At 41.6% G+C, this 19,894-nt stretch overlaps 1 protein-coding gene across 2 annotated transcripts in view; it reads right to left on the bottom strand.

Annotated features, from left to right (window-relative positions):
• EMILIN2 (elastin microfibril interfacer 2) overlaps positions 1 to 19,347 on the bottom strand; it is a 38,486-nt gene extending 19,139 nt beyond the window's left edge. For both annotated transcript variants that reach the window (XM_054191310.1, XM_054191309.1), the window contains exons 1-4: positions 19,125 to 19,347; positions 18,831 to 18,953; positions 5,305 to 5,480; positions 354 to 2,288 (exon numbers count right to left, since the gene is read on the bottom strand). In XM_054191310.1, the coding sequence (XP_054047285.1) occupies positions 354 to 2,288; positions 5,305 to 5,480; positions 18,831 to 18,953; positions 19,125 to 19,249 (2,359 nt within the window). In that variant the 5' untranslated portion in view covers positions 19,250 to 19,347. The remainder of the gene's footprint in view (positions 1 to 353; positions 2,289 to 5,304; positions 5,481 to 18,830; positions 18,954 to 19,124) is intronic.
• Between the last annotated feature and the right edge of the window lie 547 nt (positions 19,348 to 19,894).

Here is a 19,894-nt window from a genome sequence, read left to right as displayed (position 1 = left end):
CAAAAAAATCAAATCAAATGAACTGTAATAAGACCCACTGATAATTATTACTCAGTATCCAAAAATACTAGTTTTCCCACTGTCTTTATTCTGGCTCAACATAAACCTGAAAGCGTGTAAGACTTTTTTTTGGGGGGGGGGGGAGGGGGGGGAAGTGAGTGCTTTTAAAAGCACTCAAAGTCCTCTATGGTGTTCTAGAGCAAAAGCCAAAGTTAGAGTCACTGTAAAAACAAAGTAGAAATTGTGTAATACTAAATTTTTCCTCCCTTAATTCCTTTATAAATGATTCAGAAAAGAAAGCCAGCTGAAAATCAAACAAAAAAAAGGCATTTAAAAAGCAAAAAACCACTTACTTGTGTCAGACTGAGATTTCAGCATGCCTTCAATGTCCGTGGTGATTTTGGAGACTTGACTATAAAACTGTTGGACAGAATTTTTGAGGCCAGAAATATCAGTGGAATGAGATGCTATAGTTCCATTCATTTCACGGACGCAGTTCCATAAGCTGCTTATGTGCTTATTCAGACCTTCTTTTATCTTGTCCAAACTACCTGAGACAGAGTCCAGCTTGCCACAAACTTTTTCAACACGCGACACTCTGCTCTCAACATCCGAAACACCCTCCTGGATACCTTGGGTCTTTTCTTTGCACTTGCTAAGATCATTCAGGATATGGTCATTCAATTGTTCTAGTCTCTCTTTCACTTCCCCACAGCAATGATCACTGGGATGAGCAGTTTGATTCGCAAATGTCCTCTGCATTTGATCGATTTTTCGGAAGACACCTCGTTGTGTTTTTCTACAGGTAGAATTGACACCCAGAAGCTGCTCCTTGCAGCTACTCAAGCCATCTTGAAGATTCTTCACATCTTTATCCATGACATTTAGACTGTACCGGAACACACGTACATCTCTCTGCATTTTCTGGATGTCACGTTGGTTACCCTTAATTAAGTTGAGTTTCTCATTGAGAGAGCTATTTAGAGACTGCAGGAGAACAGAGTTGTTCTCTGTTTTCGAAAGCAAGTGATTGTATTTGTTGTTACAATTTTCTAGCTCTTTCTGAAGGTCCTCCGTACCTTGTGGTGCAGACTGACATTTCTGCCCACAGAGGTGTTCAAGCGACAGCAGTTTGTTCTTCATGAAATTCATCTCAGCTGTAAATTGCTCATTTGCAAATCCTGCGTCACCGGGCAAGATGGGCCCAGGATTAATATACATTCCATCTGGGTCTGTGGTATTAGCGATCTCTAAAATAGTGCCACCTAGCCTATCTTCTAGGGCCCGTAGTTTTTGGTCAAACAAGTCTCTCAATTCATCTACCTCAGCAGCAATAGCACTGCGGAGAGTTTCCTCAACATAAAAGCAATGTTCTTCAGCATTTCGTTCCGTAATGTTCATCCTCGCATCTAGTTCCTCCAACCTCTCACCGAACATGTCTTCCAGATCCGGAGTCGACAATCGACTGATTTCATTATCTATTCTAACGTTCAAGATCCTGTGTGCTTCCACAACTCTGTCAATCTTCTTATCTAAATCTTTTATCTGTTGGTCAAAGTAATTTCTCTCACCCTCCTTGCAACAACTGGACTTGTTTGATGGAATCTGAGTTCGGAGAGTATTTATTTCTTTCCTCAAGTCATTCTCTTTTCCTTTTATAACATCAATTATTCCTGAACAGTTATTGTCGTTGTCATCACACTGCTGCTGGATATCCTGTAGTTTGTATTCACAGGAGTTCTTCAGATCTGCCATTTTCTTTTCAAATCCTTCCAGTATTTCCTGTCTGAGGGACTCAAATTTTGAGTCTATATACTCCTGATATATATTGTCACTGGGCATTGTTATTGTAGGTCCCTGTGCTGCCTCCTGCAGTTGTTTTAATTGTCCCTCATAGCCTTTTACTTTTCCATTCAGTTCCTCCAGCTTGTCATTCCTCATCTTCAAGGCTTCTTTGACCTCAGCTAGCTCAGACTTTATATCTTCCATTTCAAAATCAATAAAAGGGTCTTTTTGATCTTTATTGCTGAGGAGTCCAGGCAGATGAATACTGTCTGTTTCACCACCAACCGCACTATCAGGCTCTGGGCGGTCATAAAGGTTGTTCAGCCAAGTGACCAACATCTTACTAGCATCTTCTTGGACAGTTAACTTCAGGTTTTCATTCACGCCTGCCACAGAGGACTGAAGTTCAAGCACTGATCGTGTAAGTCTAAACAACTCATCCTCAAGAAACTGCATTTTCTTCTCATATGGTGGAGGTTCCGGCTCTTCTGTTGGTTCTGCATCTGTTTCATGGAAATAACAAAGTCTGGATGTAAATATTCCCAGTGGTATCTGTTTTAATCAGTGGAGGCTAATTTTACTTCTCTTGAAAGCCAAATAGTGTTTTAAAATGCATAATGCTTGTTCCCTTTTCTATCCTTGCTTTCAGTAGTTTATAATTAAAACGTTATCAAAACCCTCCAAACTAAAAGTTTTAGCACATTGACCAATTCCTGCCAAGATACTACAATGGCAATGAAGAAATAAATTAGCAAGCAGAACCACCCTTCCTGTTCAGCAATGAATCTAAGCTATAGCATATATAACAGACCATTATAGATCCATATACATCACAACACAATCACCTTAGAGCCACTGCACTTCCAATAACAATAACTTGGGAGGTGCTGCTCCTGAATTCCCTTTGAAAACTTAAGTGGCAATAATTCACGTGCCAGAAGTGGGTTTGTGCTCCAGTACTTTGCTGAACTGGTCTCCAAACTTGATGGGGTTCTGCAAGATATTCCGGTTATCACACTTGCTTCAAAAATACCTAATTATTCGACACATATTTCAGTAGGCAATAAAAATGTGCATAAAAGCACAAGCTTTATGCATCCAAAATTGTTAGATTAAAATAACACCAGCGCTAGCCTCTTTGAATGAAAAAAGTAAAAGTAGACTTCTAGTTGCAATCTCGTTTTTACCTAGCACAAATCAATTAATCCATCTGTCATTGGTAGCACCTCATCTGCAGAGCCATGCACAATTCTGGCTGTTCAGTTTGAAGCAAAATTCTACAACTCTAGAAAATCCAGACGAAAGGAAGAAAGAAAGGAAGAAAGAAAGGAAGAAAGAAAGGAAGAAAGAAAGGAAGAAAGAAAGGAAGAAAGAAAGGAAGAAAGAAAGGAAGAAAGAAAGGAAGAAAGAAAGGAAGAAAGAAAGGAAGAAAGAAAGGAAGAAAGAAAGAACATTATCAAAGGTCAAGAAAGTATAAACTGCAGGAAAAGCCAAAGTAATTTGTTATTTAGGCTAGAGGAAAGGAGAATGAGGATATTCTGAAGATATTTAGAAGATATTCTGAAAGATATCTGCAAACCGGTAAGAAGTAAACTGTTGTCCTTATCTCCTACTGATGGTACAGGACAAGAAGAATGGGCTTCAGCTGGAGCAAGTGAAATGCCAGAAGTCACTGTCTACATGAGCAGCAGAATTTCCACCACTGGAGTCTGGACAGACATAGCTGATCCTAACATGGGGGATTGGTAAAAAGGCCCCTTAAGATCCCTCTAGTGCTATTTTCTGGGATTCTAAGCAATAAGGCACAAGTAAGTCAAGATACTGAGTGTGAACCCAAATAATCATCTAATATTAACGAAACTTGCAGCTAGACCACCAATTGGTTTAGTTTAACAAACATTTAATACCACTTTAACGTGTAGATCCACACGATGTGTAGATCCATTGCATGCTCCCATATATACCCCACTGTGCCAAGCACGGGTGGGGTATACTCTGTAATTACTTCATGTATATTCCTGATTGTGATTTTGCATCGTATCTTTTATGCAATTCATAATCCACAGACCTTTGCACAGTTAAGTCATACTATTACAGACATAAAAAACCCACGCACAATGAAGCTAAGATGCAAAAGTGAAGAAGAAAATAAACTTCTTTAAATACAGCAGAATATAGACACATAAGCTGTTAGCATCAGAGTAACTCTTTCAGATGATAAGTAAACAACTAAGGATAAGAAAAGCTCCCTGTCAGATTGTGACTATATTGTGTTGGAGTGGTGTTAACACTTAAATCTTGAGACAAAAGAATTTCAGCACTGGTTCCAAGCTATGCATTCTAGATATACAGTGGAGAGCAACACTGAGATAGGGTCTGAAGGACACGCAGTTGGAACTTTTCTTGGTTTTAAACTGGATTTCAGCTTAAAGACATTACAAAGAAGGTAGGAAGTTACAAATACACTCTGCAAGACTGGTAGGGTGGCCAATTCCTTTAACAATAATAGAAGTGTGCACACACAGAGTGTAGCTATAACATACACGGTGGTCTTTCTTTTGCACTGAATTACAGTTCTTCTAGGGTCAGAGCAGAAAAAAAAATCTCTAGACATAAGCAGTGTGCAAGTTAATTAAAGATATCACCATGTTTTATTATCATCTTTTGGAAGTAATATTTTAGGTGGGCTAACAAAATATTTAAAAAGCTTATTTTTAAAGCAGGTACATGATCTATAGGACTGGTTTAAAACCTTATATTCTGTCCCAATCCATTCCACTACACAAAAACACAAGTGGAAATCTGACTAAGTGCTATACGTGACACTAATCTCTGACGATGTTGGGAAAAAGTCCGTCAGAAGGAAACATCTGTTTATCATTTTTTGTTAATGCAGAAAAGGCGTAATACTGCAGTAACAGCACTCCTCTTGCCCTTTCAGAAGACATTGTCTTATACAAACAAACATCATTCATTTTTTAAGGTATTTTTTCAGCAACCGAGGCTTATCATTCCCTTACCCTGTAGTATTAAGGCAGGTAATCTAACATGAATCTGTAAAATCTGCACAAGCCCTTGAACAAACAAAACACTGTGAAACTGCCAGAGAGCATTATATATTGTTAAAATTAGTACCTGCTTTTTTTCGTTTTAATAATAGTTCCTCTCAAATATATCTCTTTCCTTTTTTTTGGTGAACATTGAAGAAACCACAAAAACCCCAGCAAATTCTTACCAAAAAAACCCAACCTTAACGCAAAGATTTTCCTGAACCATGAGTAGCCAGCTGGCATTTACGGCCAGTGTTCTACACCCACCTCTCTGTTATTCTTCAGGAAATTCTCTGTATCAAGACTGCTATTGCCTGGCAATTATTTTCCCACCACAGAGTGTCTTCCATATGGATTTCGTACCTGCCAGTAGTTGAGTTTAATAGAAACCATAACGGTTCTTATACTTAAAAGACAAAACAAAAAAACAGACGTGATCATGCATACGAAAATTCAAACAAAAAGTTACCCAAGCCTTTCTTCACAACAGCTTTTGCTGGTGGTGTAGGACGACGAGCAGCATTTGGCTTTTCTGCTGGGCCTTCTCTGCAGTCTTCCCCTTTGTACCCAGGACAACATCTCCACTCCAGCTCTGTTACTGTCTTATATGCAACTGTGTACCGAGGCCTGAAACTCGTTCGGTATCTGCCAAAACAGAAAGCATTTTAAACGATCCATAACCTAATCTGCTGTTTAGATTAAACCTAAAATTTAACTAGGGATTTTAAAAATGAAAATCAATTAATTTCATATATGCTTCATTTTCTCCTTCAAACATCGAATGAACAAATGTTTCTGTCTAGGTTTTAAAGGTACTCGCACACAACACAGTCACGCCGGGGAGAGCAAATATGGCCATATGAACACAGGGATAACGCGCTGTGGGAAGTGAAGGTTCGTCTCATCAGACACTGCTGAGTATAACCGCGACTGCCAGTGTATTACTCTATAAATTCAAAACCTTTTTCCTCTAACTGCTTTTCCTCACAAACCCACAAACAGGGCTGTGCTGGCAGCAACTCTTTTGGACATCAAAAATGTTTCTGTCTGCCTGCTTTGTCCCACTTGTCTTTCCACAGGCTCCACTTAAACCATTCCTTGGAATCTGCGTGTACTGAGCAGTCAAAGGTAGGAGGGATATTCCAGAGAAGGACAAAATGCTGAAAGCATGAGTCTGATAAGGACATGAAAGGAGTCAGATGAAAGGCTATGACCAACAGAGGAATCAACTCTTTCCTACTTCACTGCCCCATTTAAGTTGAAGAGGATCTTGCAAATAAACTTGTGCACACATTATATACATACAACCTGAAGTTTCCATGATTAATCACTCAAAAGTTAATAAATAGCAAACTGATTCTGGTTGTGCAGCTTTCTTTAACCATAGACTTCTTCCATAACTTTCCTTCAGTTCACATACCGCAAGTTCAACTGCAGTCAGACACTATGGTATCCCACCAGATATCCATAAGCTCTGCCCTTTTATAAAAACTAAATCAATGTATGGTACAGTTCATCTTGGGTTGAGAGATGAGGAAAATAAATAAATCAGGGATTCATCACCTGAGCTCTACAAATCGATATACGTGGAACACATACTGCAATAGATAAAACAAACTTACCCCAATTTCTCCTGTGAATTCCTCTCTCTGAATAAAACTAGTATCATACTATTAACCACCCTATCACATTTTCATTTTTAAAGATTATTTCAGATTAGAACAACAGTTTCCATTCGTTAATGAATGACAGACTTGCTTCACAGCTGAAGTGTCCCTAAAGTAGTAATACTGGCAGCAGAAACGCAGGAGGGCAGCGGAGGACTCAACAGGAGCTCTGCAACAGATTTCATTCATAGCCTGGCTGGGTTCATAGGGAGTGTATTTTGGGACAGAGAGGATACAGTGCAGAAAAGGCACCAGAAGCAGCCATGCTATCACAGAAAAAGAAAGAAAGAAAAAAAAAAAAGACTACAAGTTTCATTAAAATAATCATTTTCTTGTATTAACATGCAAAAATCATTATTGTTTAAAAATAATCAGTAATCAACTACCACACGGAAAGTGTTAAATCTTACACCGACTGTGAAACAGCTTCTATTGAAAGGCACAAAAGAAGAGATTAACTGTTACTATTCAAGGTTTCTCTTGCTGTGCATGCACATAATTGCTGAAATAATTCTGTATTTTTTTACTCAGCATCTTCCACCTTCAGAGACATAATTTTAGTGTTACGTCCTACATCTGATAGGCATCTGCTCTTTTGGTAAGCTGCTTTGCAAACTCAGGGCAGGGGAAAGGTTTCAAAGGGTTAACTAGTATTTGTGAATTTGTTTCTTTTCCAACCATATTTTCCCAATTCTGCCACAACATATTCCAATTTTTGCACTCAGGACCTACTCCTTTGCATAATTACTTTATCTATAACCTCTCTTTTAAGTGGAAGAAGTTACTTTGACTCAAGACAATGTTATATTTTTCCAACTATTTTTGGGCCAAAGAGGAGTTTATTCTAACAAACCTCTCTGGATTCCCTTCTGTGAATCTTCCTACAAAGGCAGGGGCAGGTTCGGCTCTAACTCTGTCTATTCGCTGCTCCTCACTGAAGTGATTTGCTGAGATTGCCAGCTTTTCAGGTTATGACTTGAAGCATGCAAACTCAGAGTGGGTTTCCAATCCTCTTTTACCTTCCCAACACCATATATGAAACAGCCGTAGCCTGCACTCCAGCTCATTGTTTCTTTTACAATTTTCACCAAAACATCTGCCGAATCCTGTTTACAAATGTAAAGCACAGACAGCCCCAAGGTCAAGTGCTTTAAAAATTAAATACAGGAGCGCAGTGTAGAGGGCACCACTGGGAAGGACAACATCCCGGCCACCCAGGAACTGCCTTGTCCTTCTCCCTTATCTAAAGTATTAAACTACATCTTCTTGTAGGTAATTTGGGTTTGACTCCTTTCCTTCCAACGAGCTGCCAGAGGCAAGAGGAACGACAGGATTAGCTAGATGCTTTAGTGTTTTGAAGTGGTCTGAGAGTCATTACAACCTCTCTCACAACCACCACATTACTGAAATGCAAACTTTGAACTTCCAGATCAATTTTCACATGCCGGAAAGGGTTGTACATACTTTTCTCTGATTTCCATAAAACACTTAACTGCTCCAAACTTTGTGTGTGTTCCTCTCTATGCTTTCAGGGCCAAACTCGCTCCTGAAAATTGCAATATTTTTACTATCTTCAAACACCATTAAGATACATTTCTCTTATTTTTTTCCTAACAAAGTTTTAAGAATACAGCTGAAACAAATTTTACAAAAGGATAAGAACAGTTTTTCATGCAAATTCTGCACTTCTTTGCTCAAATTACAGCATGAGGATTTTCCTTGTACCATTTCCGCCATTCCTATCCTACTTTTGACAAGTTTCTCTTCACATGCTTTCTCTGTAATCATGTTCATCAATGTAGACACCTTCAGATGACTTCAACATTCAGACAAACACAAATCACGAGACAAGACCAAATACAAAAGGAGAATATAAACAAAGTAAAAGAAACCAAGCTTAGTTTAGGATTTTTCATATGGTCAAATTTAAAACTTTTCCAAACTCTATCTTAAAAATAAAAAATATGCAAATTTGACATTCGTGTTCTTTTTTATTTCATAGTTTCACGATCCCAATAAAACATATTAATATGATTTAATACAAAAATTAGAAGAAGAAAGAAGAAGAACCCTCCCATTCTAAATTATAAAATACAAACACTGTGTATCTACAACTTTTAAAATGTCATAGCAGTCCATTCCTTGCAAATTCTTGCAAGTCTGAGAGCTCAAGCAAATACACGAATTGGATCTGTTTGGATTTCAGCAATGGCACGTCAAATACAGTCTAACCTGAATCCTAAACCACAGTTCTCCTAGAGCAAAAATAAGCTAGAATCAAAATGCTTCAACATCTGGATGTAGAACAGTTTTCGTATTTTACATCTTGAACTATGGTAACAGTACAGCTATACTCACAGATGGCTCAGAAATTGAACTGGGATTTACTTACCAAGAACTACTGCTCCTCTATACCGCCAGTCCAGTCCCACTTACTGCAGCAAAGCTGGTCACGTAAGGCTGGGAAACAGGAACTTAGACCCTAACGCCTTCCTAATTTGAATCCAGTCACATAAAAGTTTCTTAAAAACCACAGTTTCATTGCTACAGCTTCTCTAGCAATGATATGCTTCACGCACAGTTGTGGAAGCTGCCCATGCAAGGAATGGCATCACTGTGCCAGCACTGTCCAGCTGCACTGATAAATGAGTCACCAGCGTGCTCCCAGCTCAAGGGAAATTCTCAATCACGCAGGTTTTTTAAAGACAGAACTTTGCCCACTTAGTGGGTATTAGTGAACGAGCTGGAGATTTCCCGGATTTTGTCAGGATATAACAGTCTAACAGCAAACACAATTACATTCTTGGTTAGAGTTCTATTAAAACAAACCATAACTTTCTGCTAGGGACAGCATCCTGACAATAATTCGCGATTCTACGTATTTTAATGACATTCTACATAAAATTCTGCGTATTTTAATGGGAGCTACTACAATATACAAATCAGACATGTCTTTATTGCGCCGTATTCTGAATCCAATTGCTCGCTCAAAGTCACAGCAAACATATAACATACAAACACAAGCACATAAAACATACAAAACACACTCAGTGTAGCCAGAGATGAAATGTTGCTTCACTGTGCAGCTGGGTAGAGTTACATGGTTAGAACATAACATGCTCAGGTTTCACATCTTTTAACTTGTAGGTGTGAATCTTTACACAGTTACCTAGTAAGGCAATTTGGTCAAAAGGGTTCACAAAAGTTTCCTAGGTCTCTTAAAGAATTAAGGCTCCACTTTAATGCCTGTATATGCTGGAACGTAATTAAAAGACAGTAAAACATTAAATCTTGCTTCAGTTGACTTGGATTTCTGCTATTCAAGTAAGAGTTAATAAACACAATAATTTTTATAAGTGTCTCAAACATATTTTTAAAAAAAAAATATTCTTATGTGGTTAAAAGTTACATGCAATACACCAGCATTTATTGTGCCTAGTCACCCCATCCTCTTGTGGACTTCCAGCCTAAGATGATGGTCATATCCTTTTGGTGAATTGAGCTAAATTCTACAAATGAAATCATCATTTTAGAAAGCATGAATAGAGGGTGATTTCAACAGTCTCTAATCTTTCCTCCCAACACAGAAAATAAGAACAGCTGGTTTTTAGGAATCTTCCCACAACAGACTTATGAACTAACGCCTACTACCTTCACCGTGAATTTGACATGCTGATCAAATGAGAAAACACATTCAGAACACTAATGAAAATCTCCACTTTTAATATCTAAGTATTTTGCAGCTGAAATAAAGTCATACAGCGTGGCAATAGCATTCAAATATTCCTCCTCTTTGTGAGGGAAGTATTTTCTCAGGAAAATGCTTAATTAAAAATACATGTTTGCTGCAAACGCTAGACATTTTGACTAGGGAACGAGTTATGATTTTCTCATGGTGCTAAACCACAGAAGGAAGCAGTTAGCACCGATATTCAGAATGTCACCTAATAGAGATAAAACAAATCAGAAACATTTGGACGAAATTGGTGGGAAAACATATGGCTCAGTTCTGTAACTAGATATTAACATTCAACCTTTTGGGAAATGCAAGGAGATAAGTGCCACCACATTCTCACTGTGAGGAAGGGACTGCAGAATCAGCATATGTTTCTACATAAGCAATGTATAAAATGTTTATTCTGAGCACTAAACTTCAAGGTTGGTCCAAAATTATGTAGTCGTTGGAACGGGTCCCATAACTTCAGCAGCCTGCAAATCACGGTCTTACTGAATAGGAGATAGCGAGTCTTCACTATTTAACACTTTTATTGAATGTAGATCCATTCTTTGTAAATTATATAGTCTGCTCTTGTATGTCTCAGTCATCCAAATCTCCAATACATTGCAATGGGAGTGCTGAAGTAGCACACAGACACCCCAAAAAAATACTACTTAGAAGATATAATTAAATGCAATCATATTTTGACTAAACCTTTTTTTTTTAGTTTGTAGTCTGCGAAGGCTTCTACTGAAAATACACATAAATTGGCCACTTATACTACACAGTTACTGAACTAGAACCGTTTGATCCCAACTTTTCTGTTTCCCAAGAGTGCAGGCTGAATTGCAATCCCTACAGACGGCATCAGAAATCACAGTTCCACTGAAATCACGGAGACTTTTAGCAATTGTCCGTAACAGTGAGTTTCAGCACACCTGAATTTCAGGTGCCTACTGTGTAGGTACGGACAGGCGCTAGTTGTCTGTATTTACATTACAGCCAACAGAAATATAGTCGATACAGCCAGTCGTGTCGAAGCTGGGATGTATCTCATCCTAAAGTCATTATTTACATCCGAATACCTAAAGAGCATGCTGGACACTACTGACTTGCATTTGAGTCACCACTCCTCCAGGTATCTAAGCTCCCATGCTCCCATTCATCCCTCTGTAAGGCGGACAACGGAAGTTAAGGTGAGATGAATCCCACTTCTGGATTTTCTTCTTTTGTAACTTTGCTAGTACACAGCAGCGTTGGCAGCTAACTTATGTTCCAACCCACAGATGAGCTTAATTTGAGAAAAATATGTCTTTACTAAGAATTTATCCTAAGGCATTTATGGCAAGCGGTGAAAAGATGTTTTGACAGGAATAGATTAGCTTACAGAAGTCTAGGTGTTCACTGGAAGCAAGCCATGGAGTTGGTAATAAATCCCAATTATACGCTGCAGCAAAAATCTATTTAAAAAGAATCCTAGTGAATCCCAAAATAGTTTTTGATTTTGATCTGGCATTAGAGACATTAAGCTTCTTCTTACAGATGGACTTAAGAAAGACTCATCTTCCCACTGCTACTCTCCCTTTAGCTGGCATTTTTCCTTTCCAAAATTTATATAAAGAAGGTCAGTACATGTGTTTGCAGGCGTCAGGGTGTGGGGAATTACTTTTCTTCAAAACACCACCACTGACTTTACCCAGAGGAGAGAATCATGATGCCTAAATCAGCTCATGACAGCCTGGTCTCTCTTACATGGTTCTCTTTAATGCTGAAGATTAGTTCAATACATCCAAGAGAAAGTGGCTGAATTTTACTGCAGAGTTTGGGCTTTTTTCAATAAGAGGGGCAGAAGATTACAGGAACTGGTAGAATACAAAAATGCTCAACTTTTCTCAGACAACACCACAGGGTTTCATTTGTAGCTCCATTCAAAATCTCCAGTGACATTGTTCATTACTTATACAGTTAATTTCGATGCCACTCATCTCAGCTAGAATTCTTCTATCCAAAAAACTGAGATTCAAAATAAAATTTTCTCTCTTGGGAGAGAAATGTTTCTTCTTGGGAAGAAACAACCAAGGGACTGCACATTCTGAAACATGCCCCATGTCTCATACTAGTTATTTCTAGTTGTTGTATGTGTATATATGTGTGTATATATATCCATACACACACACACATATATATCTATCTTCTGTCTGTCTAACTCTTTCTCTCTCAGTTGCCAAGGATTTATTTTGAAAAAGTTGACCGCTGAAGTCCAGTAGGAAATACTGAAAAAATAAGTTTCAGGTTTAAAATTTTAATACTCTTAATGTTCATGAATTACCACTCCTGAAAGCTAGGTAGGCATCCTCCTCTTATGAGCAGAGAAACCAAGACACAGGATGCATTTAAGTAACTTACAGAAACAGTCTGTGGCAGGGCTCAAAGCAGAGCTTCGTTCTTGGGATTTACAATCTTGAATTATCTTATATGGTTGCTTCCTTCCATTTTTGTTGCAAGATAAACCTATGCCAGTCAACCACATGCTGACAGACCAACAGTAAGCTACTGAAAACCCACTAAATAAAATGGAATAGGAGAAGCCTGAAAATACAGTCCTTTCAAAAGGATTTCAGAAAAATTTTGTAGAGCAGTACTGTGACGTAGTCTAACAGTGATGGAACAAGAGTGATATTGCAATGGGTTATGTATTAACAACATCCTCACCTGCCTCTTCCAGCAGCAGGGACCAAATTTCTCACCTTACACCAGTGGAAAGCTCAGGTAAAGATGCAGAGCACTGCTCCTGATAAAGCTGCCTGAGAAACTGAGCTCCAGTAGTATCTATTCTGCCTCTCTGCCCATGAAATAAGCTTATTTCTAGGATCATTCCAAGAAAGAGCTACTGCTGACAGATTATTTGAAAACATACACAGATATCATAGATAACCAACATTTTTGTGAATGCAGGAGCTAACGTGGGGGGGATTAGCTGGGACCCCCAACTTTTAGAATAAAATGCCACACTGTTTTCCAAGCTGATACTTTTCAAGACAGCAGGTCAAAAGTGAACCAGAGGGGAGAGGAAAGATGAGATGTGAATGCAAAAAAGAAGTCAGATGGGAGTAACAATCTGCAACGCGTAAAACTGGCACTGCCCACTTTCTAATGGTACAGAAAGTTCCTTGGTTATTTGGGTGATTTATGACAAAATAGGCCTTAAACAGGTCAGCAGCTCCCTAAAATTAACAATTTGTTGTTTTGGCAACAGTTTGGTGCTTAACAGAAGAGGCCTCAGACCTCCAGGTCACACATTTCTCAAACAAAAAAAGCATAAAAAAAAATCTGATTGTTTATACTAATGTGAACTGAAGAGCAGTTTGTGATTTCTTTTTTTTTTAATTATTACAACAAACTCGAATGATGTGTGAAATGAAAATTCCCTGCCCGGTTCACAGAGAAGAAAGACTCTGTTGCATTCAGCACACAGGGGCAGAGATGCACATTTCAGACTCGGGGAGACAGCCAGGAAAGTTTACCACACGCAGCAGGCGCTCAAAGATTTTCAAACAAGCGCTCCAGGAAACTGAAGTACGTTCTGAAGTTTTTTCAGTTTCCTTGCTGTTTTCAATGCACAACCCCTTAGGCTAACCTCCCTATGTAGTCAGCTAGCTGGAGCCTGTACAAAGAAATTCTGCTTCATACAAAATACACGAAGTAGGAAAAAAAAAAAATCTCCTAAAGACCTTTCTAGATATTTGGAGGGGAAACATTAAACAGCCCTCCCTTTCCCTTCAAGTTTTTGTGCATCCTGAAAGTTCTCCTTATGAGATATGCAGGGCTAGAAACCAGTGGCAAACATAGGCTTTGATCTGTGCTGACTTGCGTATCTATCCTGCCTGGTGCTGAGCACTCTGACACCGATTTGTATGCTTAGTTTCTAGCAACTTGAACAGTCTCAGAGAAAATTACATTGGGACTGCTGAAGGGTTGAAAACTACATGTGGATTTCCTACGTGTTCCTAGACTGGGGATGATGTGCTTCACCCAGGTTGTTCTGGGGTTGCCAGAAAATGGTACATCAATGAAGCCATTAAACTTGAAGTCTGATATGCTGTTTTTCAGTAATAAAATTTCCACTTTTACTCAATATTACTTTATTAATAAGCACTGAATACTGCTTATTAAAAGCTGTGCGTTACTTGTAAGAATAGTCATCTATCCTGGTATTTATGATTGCAGAAAACTAGCAGTTAACAGTCTCTAAAGTTTTTTCAGTCGTTTGCCTTAAATCTTTGTCTTGGCAATGATTAAAACCGTGATTAAGTATTAAGTGATTAAGTATTAAATGACAAGAAGCTGGAAAATATTGCTCAATGAGAGATTTGGAGCGGCTTGCTAATTTAGCTATTGATTCCTTCATCATTTTCTTGACCATTTTCTAAGTATGCGCAACCTAGTGAAATAATGGGTTTGCTTATTATACATTTATCATCACTGTTGAGAAGCTCACACTAAATCATGAAATCCTCTCCCCACAAGCTAAGGACAGGTGACCTGACTTGTTACACGCCTGAGCAAACAAACATCTTTACTCACATGAGCAGAATTAGTGGGGGCTGGTACTTGAATTAGGAGATCTGATAAAACATCCTTTCTTCAAGTCCCTAAGCAACCTGATCTAACTTTGAAGCTGGCTCTGCTGTTAGCTGGGGGCTACAGGGTTCTTCTCAATCTACATTTTTTTCTATTTGATTTACTACCTCGTACGGGCAAGTCCTGTTTGCCAGTTCTGTAGCAAAGGTGGAAAGCCAGAAAACACCCCTCTGCTTCAGCCACTTCAGTTCACTTCAAACTTTAAAATTAGAACTTTACTAGAGAAAGAAGCTTTGCCCAAAAATGCTGGGCCATAAACTGGAGCACCTATGGTACAGCCAGGTGTCCCAACAAACTCTACAGCACAAAAGGCAAAACAACTTGTATAACAACACCCTACCCTGAAGCGGCTACGTTGACCAGAGGAGGTCCAAGAGGGGCCACAGCCCTAAAGAGCGTGTAGGATCTAGCCAGAAGGGGAATACATTTTGCTTGTAGAATCAGACAATGCTATTAGTTACAAATTGCTAATAATGCTAATTAAGTTATTAAACCATTCATAAGAAAGCTAGGAAAGGAAATTCACAACAAAAGAAGTAGGGAGGGGTCAGTTACTTATGAAGCAATATTAAATTTCAAAACATACAATTTCTTTTTAGTGGATAAAAACACTAATATTTTTGTGTAAGTATCTTTCTGTCCAATGACCCACTAATAACAAAGTTCCTCCCTCCTTTGCCAGTCACAGTTTTAACAAAAATAAATCAGGAACTCACCATACTTCAAAGGGAACATACTTCAAAGTGCCCTTCTGCTTTTTCTTTCTACTCCCTCTCTTGCTATCTCTTAAGCAGCCACACTTCAACGCACATTTATCCTTGACACCCTAATCAGACAAAGTATTCACTAACTTTTCAGTGAGGAAATGCACTATTGAGCCCAAACACCTATAAAACACTTAAACAATGAAGTGTAATCATTTCCTGAATTTCAACTTCACATTTCAGGAAATAAACCCTGTAGCCAAACTGAAATTACAGTTAATACTCCTAGGAGTGCAGTCATTCCAACAGTGGGAATTTTTTTCAGACAAATGATATTTTAATGGGCCTAAAGGGCAGATAAAAAGGGTTCAGGCATTCATAAGATTCTTAGGCTTAATCACCAAAGCTTCCTATTTCTAAAACAAAAATAAGTAAATAAATAAACCCCAGTGTTGACTGTAATCCATATTTGAAATACACACTCTCTTGTATCTGAAGAACACGTGGGATTCAGGAGTATGCTGTACGTTTAAGGCAGTGAAACACTCCTGTATAAAATGCAGTGAGCTATTTAAGTAATTGGTATGCATAACCTAGACTGTACTTAACACAATAGAAGGGCTCTTTAAACCTAGTCTTAAATTCATTTAAATCAATAGTAAATTCACTGACTGACAAAAAAGTCCCCCTAATAGTACTTAAGTACTAATAAAACCCATACATATACGATACAGTTAAACTATTTGTTTGATTTGGATCTCACAGTCCCCACTATGTGCAGCAGAATGAGCTCTTAGATGAACCACGGGTATCAGGAGACTACACAGAGCCTGTAGTTTATTCCGATGAGTATCTGCTATTTAGTTCATTTTTAACTTCTCTATGTAAGTGTAAAACGGAAAAGAGAGAATAATTTCAGAAAAGCCCTCACAGTCATTTCTTTGTCACTTTTATAGCTCTTTCCTGTCCTATTTTTGTCAAGATCAGCTAACAAACATACATAAACATATTTTGTTATTCAGACCACTGCTCCTACTGAATTAAACAATACTTTTCAGAGGAATGAAGTTACTCCTGTTTGCAGGGGTTTGCAGGATTTGAACCATGTATTTCAAACGCTTTGGATTAGTTCCTTTATTACTCTGCCACTAAAAGAATGCGTATACCAGCAATAGACAGAAAAATAAAAGTCACACCCTGTAAGCAGAGTTTTGAACACAGTAACATTTCAAGATTTTGATATTCCAGCTACTTTCAGTGTTAATCTGCTGGTGCTGTAAAAGGTACTTAAAATATTTTACATTAAGAAGGAATTATTTTGCAGTTGCCGTCACGGTTATGAAGAAAATAACAGTTATGTTCACCAAAGAAATTCGAATTGAGGAAAAAAAGGCTTATGATAAGTATCTAATTCCATCCGCAAAAGAACAAAATACCCCATGAGATTGGCCACAGCAGGCGAGACCAAATGTCTGTTTAGCCCTATATTCTCTCTCTGACAGCAGCCAACTCCAGATGTTTAGAAGCAGCACAAGGACAGGCAATGCCATTGCACAGAACCACAGTGTAATCTGGAAGGGAAGGGATGGGATTTCTGGAGGTCACCCAGTCCAGCCCCCTGCTCAAGATGGGCTTCCCCTTCCGACTCGAGCCAAAGATCTCTCCTGCTTCAAGCAGTTCTTGGTTCAGGAATTTCCTGAGCTAGAAGCAATGCCTTTGCACTTTCTTCATTATCTGCTAGCAGGTAGTCCAAGAAAATCCTAATTTACCGCCTCTGAAATTCCTTATCTTAACGCTTAGTGATTTATGTGTTCAAAGAGCTCAGTTTCAACCCCTCCTCACTCCTCCACTACAGAGGCTCCGCAGGACAGAGGGCACACCCCGTTACACAGCCCATAAACTCAGTCAGAAGTCCAAAATGGCCAGTTCAACACTCCAAAGAGAAACAAGGGAAATTACACAAGACGGTGTTACTCAGCTGTCTGCTGCCTTTGTTATTTCCCTCAAATTCCAGTGTTTATATATTCCAATAGAGAAAAGCTCCTTTTTTAAAAACAAAAATAACAATCCCAACAAACAGAAAACAGTGCATTTGAATGCCAGAGGCCCAGCACCTATTTTCACAGGCCCCAGGGCGGCAGCGCCATTGATGTCCACAGTCTATTTCAGTAGCACCCAGGACCCAGCAGTACCAGTCTCATCCTCACTGTTTCACATCCAAATAAAAACTAGTTATTTGTTGCTGTAAAAATGAATCCTCCCCATCACCTCAGTCCAACTCTGAGCCTAATCCCATGAAAATCTATGGGTGTCTTTCCGCTGATTTCTAGGGGCGGTAGTTTTCGGTTTCACAGAGTGCTTATCACCTACAGCTTTCAAATAAAAGTGTGCAAATATTACTGGTTTTTCAAGTGGGGAAACTGAGGAAAGGGGATTTGCCTGAGATTAGCCAGAAGGTAAGTGAGATACAGCTGTTCCCTGACTTCTGCTGTACCTGCGGGCTCACACAGCTTTGCTACAGCACACCGTGCTGTAGGCAGTCGCTCTACAGACTACTATGTGGTCACACTCAATTGCACGAAGCTTAAAATCAAACAAGTAACCTGGTATTACCCCCTGTAAAAATCTCTGCGCTGGCTGCCCTGCTTGCTGGACAACTGACAGGGATCCCCAGATTGTAAATGTGCTGGCTCACATTCCTGGCTCTCCCTCGCCGTTATACACCCATCCAGCCACAAACACAGCAACCGCAAAACCAGTTTCGGGTGCTGCTGTAGCCTGGCAAAATCTGGACCAGGGCGCGTAGGCGCGCTCCCAGCAGGTGTTGGTGCTCCCACTGCCCACGGAAAGCCGCCTGTGTCCTCACTGCCTCCCTGCATGCCCCGCGGGGCGACGAGGTGTGCCACTGTGGGGTGGGTGACAAGACTGGCCAGCGTGGGGTGACGAGGCGTGTCCCCGCAGGGTGACGAGGCGAGCCAGCGCAGCCCCCTTTCAGCTCTGCGGACTGGCTGTACCGACCAACAACGCGCTCAATCTGGCTCTAATTAGCTGCCGGCAGCCTTGTGTTTGCAACGAGAGGGAGCGCTTTGTTCGGGGCGCGCTGGGGGACCAGAAGGCGGTAGGCACACTCCCGCCCCGGCCGTGGAGGCTTTTTGGGGGTGCCGGGAACAGCCCGAGCGCAGCGGCAGCCGCCGCTTCTCCGGCGGGGCTTGGCAGAGGGTGGCCAAGAGCTTCCCCTCCCCAGGTGGCCTCCTCGGCTACTTACACCGGGGTGGGCTGGCAGGGGAACTGGTTCCAGGCGCACTTGTACTGGGCCTGGACGTAGCTCTCCGTCCCGTCCAGCACCGAGCAGCTCACGTTCTTGTTCACTATGTAGGCACACCAGTTCCTGAGGGGGGGGGAGAAGACAACGGCCGTCAGGGACGGGCACCGGCATGAAGGAGCCCCCACACACCGCCCCTGCCTGCCCGCCCGCCCGCCCCGGCTGCCCCAGCCCGCCCCAGCTCGCCCCGCCGCCGGCAGCGGCTCCGCAGCCCCCTCCGGGGCGGGCGGTACTCACTTGCTGCGGGAGCCCGGCCGGGTGTACCGCAGGTGCGGGGTGGCGTGGCTGAGCCCGGCGCCCAGGGCGAGGAGGAGCGGCAGCGCCCAGCCCGAGGGGGCTGGGGACCCCGGGCACAGCTCCATGGGGCGAGGGGGCAGCGGCGGCGGGCGAGCGGGGAGGGACGGTGCCTCTCCGCGGGCTCCCTCCGTCCGTCTGTCCCTCCGTCCGTCCCGCCCGCCCTCGCCCCGCTCCCAGCTCCCTCACTGACGCAAATCCCCCCCACCCTGTTTCCGCCCTCCACGGCGGCTCCGCATCCCCCCTCCGGCCGAGACGCCGCTCCCCTCCACCCCCGCCCGGCCGGCCCCGGCCCCGGCCCCGCTCGTTGCCGACCCCCTGTTCCGCTCTCGTCCCCCGGCCGAGGAGATGCGGCGCTGCGCGCAGACGGAGGGGCAGCTGCCGGCCCCCACATGGCGCCCGGCCGCCATGAGCGGGGCTCCCCCCCGCGGGGGCAGCCCCCTGCGACCCGTCCCCTGCCCGAGGGGGCTGGCGGCCGCCCCCCAGCCCGTGTTTCCCACTGGAAACCTGATGGGGGGGAAGAGGGTCGGACCCCTGGGGAAGAGCGGGGCAGGCAGGGGGCCGGGCCTTCCCCCGGAGCCCGAGGTCCTGGGGTAGAGGGCAGCCCCCGAACCGTGGCCAAGTGGGGTCTGCGCGGGGTCGGTGCACTCGTGTGAAGGAGGTTATGGCAGGCTCGCTGTGGCTCTGTGGTCCCGCTTGACACCACTGTTGTG

Source organism: Rissa tridactyla, chromosome 2 (genome assembly GCF_028500815.1).
Source record: "Rissa tridactyla isolate bRisTri1 chromosome 2, bRisTri1.patW.cur.20221130, whole genome shotgun sequence".
NCBI classification, from domain to species: domain Eukaryota; kingdom Metazoa; phylum Chordata; class Aves; order Charadriiformes; family Laridae; genus Rissa; species Rissa tridactyla.
The sequence above is the reverse complement of the archived record's forward strand: the minus strand, read 5'-3'. Positions and strand labels throughout refer to the sequence as shown.